The 6,000-nt window shown below is 34.2% G+C and overlaps 1 protein-coding gene across 1 annotated transcript; it reads left to right on the forward strand.

Moving 5' to 3' along the window:
• Window positions 1-4,861: 4,861 nt before the first annotated feature.
• Window positions 4,862-5,641, forward strand: LOC140038428 (uncharacterized). Its single transcript, XM_072083783.1, has 2 exons — window positions 4,862-5,180; window positions 5,241-5,641. The coding sequence occupies exons 1-2, from the start codon at window positions 4,862-4,864 to the stop codon at window positions 5,639-5,641; spliced, it is 720 nt and encodes a 239-aa protein (XP_071939884.1).
• Window positions 5,642-6,000: the final 359 nt, after the last annotated feature.

Raw genomic sequence — 6,000 nt, forward strand, 5'->3', positions numbered from 1 at the left:
CATATTAAAGAATTAAAGTGTAAACGTGCACTAAAGGGTGGAAAAACGGGCATTTACTTGACCTTGATGAAGTGCTGACACTCTAATGGGATGCTAACCTTGATGCAAACAATCAAAATACAAGACAATTGAGTGATGCAAAATGATTGGAAAGTTTCGTTTTAGTGCTGATAATAATCATTCCCACCTTAGAAAGTTTGAGCACAAAAATCCAAACAAAATTGGAGGAGCAGGAAAGATAAAGGGTCCGTTTGTTTCAATGTAAAATTTTTTCCCAAGGAGAACATTTTCAATGAAAATAATTTTCTAGAAAAAATTTTCGTTTTCCTTTATATTCAGCTGTTTGGTGCAGTCTTATGAAAATGCACCACAAAACTAAAACCTACAAGAAGAAGATTCCCAGTAGAATCCCTCCAACTACCGTCATCCCATGTACATTGGATCTACCATCTCAACCAGAGATTCATCCAATCTCCAAATCTATCAAACTCTAGAAAGAAATTCATAATTTCTCAAACAAATTACACATCATACCAATGAAGATTCAAAATGTAAATAAAAATTACTTCAGTAATTAAAACCTTATAATTGATCAACCATCATATGGAAAAGCAGCTCTTGAATTTTGTTGCAGACTTTTCTGCACAAAAGTCTTCCTCCACTCTATCTCCTTCACTTTTCCAGATTTCTCTCATCCGAAAACTTATCAAGACCCGCTCTTGGTATAGATTTTCTACATCTCCATGGATGCATTGTTTATGCTGGCATGGGAGGAAAGGAGTAGGATTGGCAAAGATGAGGATGAGGGAAAAGTGGTAGACAATGGGGTTTTTCGTAGTAGGCGCAAGGATGGATTTTTAATAATGGTCTCAGTATTGGTATTTCTTATTTGCTATGAGTATCTTAATAGGTAAGCCCTGAAATGGCTGACAAGCTTCATGAGTTTGATGGAAATTAACTTCTATATGTCCGCTCTGTAAGTCATTTTACGTCCTGTAGCGTAAAATGTTTTACATTGGAAAATATTTGCCTAAAGTCTTCTGCAGCCAAACACCAGAAAATCAGAAAATATTTTCAATTCAAACAAACAGACCCTAAAATGTTCAATTTAGTCGTTCATTACTATTTGTTGTGTGGCAGCTGTTAGACATAAAGAGCATGATCTTTAGCATGATTTGTAAATTATAATTAAGAGATAAATTCTAAATTGACATACCTTGTGACATTGAAGACATTTTGGAGAAGAATTCTACAGCTCTGTATCACCAAGCCTTTCAATCTCCAAGGTTGTAAACTATAGCTTTATGCTATCCAGCGTACCCTCACCTAACTCTCTTTTATGTTATTTTAGTGATGGGTAAAAATAACGTATGTCAGAGTGGTGAGAGGAATCAGGAGCCCTAGAACATTTATAGAGTCACAATCCCTCCCATCATGGGATAATGATAAACTCTAATATTCTTATCGTACTTTATTTGTTAACCATAATGATAAGATACAGTTTAAAATTACTGTAATTATCAAATAAAGTACTATAATAAATATCATATAATATGTCCACATACAATAAATATGGGACTCCTTACTTCCTCCAGTCATCTATTCTCATTAAAGCCTGTAATTGGTTATTTGTATTTATTCATATGGTTATTCATCTTTCTAATTAACGGGAGTTATCTTAATAATATTATATGTGGTCATGTAGGCCACATAAATAGTCTAACATTCTCCCACTTGGACAAATGACCACATAAATAATAATCGTACAGAATCAAATAAGTAAGGTAGAGTGGCCACAACATTTAATTATGTTTATCCTACACCATCATTAGAATGAATCATGGTGGTCATAAATCAATTTGAATATATTTCCTTCCATGTATCACAATTCTAACAACTTAATGTAGACAAACCTAATGACGAAGAAATGGACAACAACTTTGATGTCCATTTCATGGTCCAAATATTAATCCTATGCATAATTCTCGTGACAATGTGCACAAACAACAAGATTTAATATTTTACACTTATATGTCCAAACATCAATAACAGCAAAACACCATTGAACTTATATGTTCGCAAAATCTTTTGGCACCAATATTTCATTAATGGGTATGCTCAAATGGACACCTTAAATTTGACGTATTTTATACAACAATATAATACATGATTCACTTTAATGTGCTTAAATCCATTAAAGCATTTACTATTCTATAAAGATACAATAGTGGAAAGTCTCAACAAAACATAATGGACTTAATTATCCACAAATAGTTAGAAATATAATAGCAACTACTCAACAAGCTAATGAGTTCTTTATGAATCATATGGTCGTAACAACAACTTAGCCGGCATCCTTAAGTTGTAACATTAATGATCATAACTCAAATCTAACGAACTCAAGTAGTTGCAACTATATCGTCATTAATATTCTAACTTTATGTCAATTTACTCGATTCAACTCCCATTTTTCCTTATATACCTTAATAGAAGTGTCAAAGTTGAATGACCAATAGTACAAAATTGACAAAATATAGGCCAAATAACGAGTGCCTAATTATAGTATTATAGCATCCATATAACTTGCAATTATTTCAAAATATAATAACTAATATTTCAATCTTAGATTCTTAAAAAAGACTCTTTAGTGAAGGCTAGATGAGATAGTTCAAAACATTCATTTTTTATCTCTATTAATACCAAATACATGAAAGGTATTACATATATCCTTCACTTAATAGTTTTAGATAAGAATTGCTTATTACCCAAAACATGGAAGAAATTTTTATCTATATACAAACCAAATACACGTTATTCCCACTAATCTCAATGTATAATGATTTACTAATATCATTCTTCTTAAAACAATATGAAGAATAGATTAGAAAAATAAATCATTAATGGGATATCAATTTGGTTTAGATAAAAATTCTCTATCACTTGTAATCAATAGGCCATATTCTCTTTTAGACAAACATAAGGTAGGCACATGTTATAGAGATATATAAATCACATCTACTTTAACGTAGATCCAAACATAATAAACTACAAGTGCCACAACCAATATCAGCAAAAACTCTTATTAACATTATAAGAGATTTACTGCATTTGTACTCTATTAAGTTGAACAAGTCATCAACAATTATATCATTATATCATGTAACACCACCAATATATATGAATAATCCTGATAGACCATACATTACCGGTAGTGTTAAACAACATTGTCCATTGTAGCACCAAACTTAAATGTAGTTGTGAAAATAACTACATAACATTTAAGCCTAAAAACACACATAAACTCTTGAATTTATAAACATAGATATTAGAAAGTTTACTAGAATTGAGAATTTCTTGACTCCCACTATTTCCTTAATAATTAGATTAGTGGGTTTATAATAGAATATTCTTTATGTGATCTCTCAACTTTAGTCACGTAGAGACAATTGCTGAAACTTGAAATTTCTCTTAAAAGGCAATTAATCTCTATAACATAATGGCAACATGCATGATTCACCTTACCTTTCAACTCCATTATTTGAGTCCAATCACTCATCCTATTTTCTCAAAATCAAGTATTTCTAATATAAAACACTTTTGCAACATATGACAGTATAGTCCATGAAAATAATCATTTTCTTTTTAGTGCATTTAGCTTCTTTAGGAATTGATTATACATTCCCATATAAGCTAAAACATCTATATGTTATTGATTCAACTTCGTTAAGTGTTGATAATATATCCCCATTTAAGCTGAGATATCTATCCAATCCAAAACATAAATGAAATTCTTGACAATAATGGATGGATGCACTAAAACATATACAATGATATTTTCAAGATTTCACTGGGTAAGAGTAAGAAAAATTCTAACTGCTATTTGTTATGTCCAAAATTGTTCGTTTCTTGATGCAAACACATAACTCAAAATTTGTCAATTAAGCATTGTATATTCTTTATCAATGCTATCTATCAAGAATTATGCATATAGGACATTATAGTTTTATTTTCTACCTTTTATACATTTATATCTTCATCTCTTGTACAACATTTAAAATACAAGAACAAAGACATTAAGTTTGAATGTTATCAAAATAAGATAAGTAAATATCTTTAACCACTTCAACTTGGCAGAAAATAATTCATAGAATTTCGTATTATGACTATTAATAGAGTAGACACCTTTGGCCATTCATAATAATCTGACTAGTTAACTTTTTGTATTGTAGTCCAAATATATGCCATGATAAAATTTAAAATCATTTAGTCTTGTATTTTATCAAAATACATTTATAGAGACAAATTTCAATCTCCTATGGCAAACTTAATAAGTTTACATGAATAACACACTTAATGCCAATATTGTTACATAAGACAAACGAAGCTTGTTTGATTTCATACATCATTTGAAAATCTAGAAATATAAATTTATTATTTTAAAACTCCTATTGAATAATCAATATTAAAATTGTATTCAATAGTTATTAATTTAAAAAAAAGCGAATTCTAGATTGCGACAAAATATATTTTGAAAAGAACTTTCTATTATGGGTAAAAATACTCCACTTGTACATTCGTAAAGGCATCGACAATGTGAATTGTGTGGTGTAAGACAATTCATCTAGTGTCAAATAGAACTCTTGGGAGTGGTAAAATTTGGCGTTTCTTGTGTTTTACGAAAGCCGTGGCGGTGGCAGGTTGGAAAATTTGGCTTTTTTGGGAAGATGATTTGGCACTCCAGTTCCAAGAAGTCGGTGATCAGTTGGTCCACATGGAGGTGGTGTGGTCGGGATCCGCGTTTCAAATCTCTGCAGTATATGCAAAATGCACAAGGGTGGGGAGGTGCCAATTATGGGAGGCGATGGAGGCGGTCGCTGCTAGAAGCCATGGCCCTTGGTTGGTAGCCGGCAACTTCAACATTATTTCTAACGCCACTGAGAGGTCAGGCGGAGCCCCGCCCAATCCTAGGAATATGGTGGAGTTTAATAAGGCAGTCTTTAATTGTGGTCTCTCTGACATGGGCTTTGAGGGGTCGCAGTTCATTTGGACTAATGGAGTGGTATGGCAACATTTGGATAGAGCCCTTAGCAATGGGGCTTGGACCAAGTTACTTGGATGTTCTAAAGTCATGCATCTGATGCGCGGCCGGTCAGATCATGCCCCGCTTGTGATTCGGTGTGGTGAGGTTAACGCTTCGGCCTCTTCCTTCTAATTTTTGAATGCATGGAGGACTCACTCAGATTTCTTGGTAGTCGTCAAGGAGGTATGGCAGACTCCGGTGAATGCCACGGGTATAAGGGCCTTCTTCAACAAGCTGCGTAATACAAAAGATAGGTTTCGCCAGTGGAACCGGGATTCCTTCGATAATATTTTCCAGAAAGTCAGAGACGCTGAGGTTCTTCTTCACCAACGTGAGCTGGCATACGACGTTGCTCGGGACGAGATATCGAGAGCTAGCCTGGGGGAGGCTAGAGTGATTCATGCTCACGCCCTGGCTGTGGAGTGTGACTACTGGAGACAGAAATCAGCGATTAAATGGATTCAATCAGGAGATGCTAACACCAAATTTTTTCACTCTATGGTGAGACAAAAGCGGAGTACGAATTCCATCTCTCGGATTAAGGATGTAGTGGGTCACTGAATCGAGGATATGGAGGGCATAAGAGCCTCAGCGGTGGATTTTTTTAGAACCTTGTTCTCCTTGGAGCGAGAAGGGAAGGGTGCAACCACTTTTGGATTTTCCTGTCCCCAGATTGACCTTACTTGACAATTCGGAGTTGCACCAACTACCAATTATGGAGGTAAAGGAGGTTGTCTTCTCAATGTCACAGGACAGTGCGCCTGGACCAGATGGCTTTAGTGTAGGCTTCTATCAAGACTGTTGGTCGATAATTTGTGAAGATCTGCTACAGGCAGTTTGCGAGTTCTTTGAGGGCGGGCAATAGCCTAGGGGATTTACAAGCATGTTGATAACTCTCATTCCTAAAGTAACAGGTGCCT

This window comes from Coffea arabica, chromosome 3e, assembly GCF_036785885.1.
Source record: "Coffea arabica cultivar ET-39 chromosome 3e, Coffea Arabica ET-39 HiFi, whole genome shotgun sequence".
NCBI classification, from domain to species: domain Eukaryota; kingdom Viridiplantae; phylum Streptophyta; class Magnoliopsida; order Gentianales; family Rubiaceae; genus Coffea; species Coffea arabica.

Coding starts and splice junctions, on each gene's coding strand:
- LOC140038428 (XM_072083783.1), top strand. CDS start 4,862: ATGGAGGCGGTCGCTGCTAGAAGCCATGGCCCTTGGTTGGTAGCCGGC. Junction 5,181..5,240: donor CCCGCTTGTGATTCGGTGTG/GTGAGGTTAACG, acceptor GGACTCACTCAG/ATTTCTTGGTAGTCGTCAAG.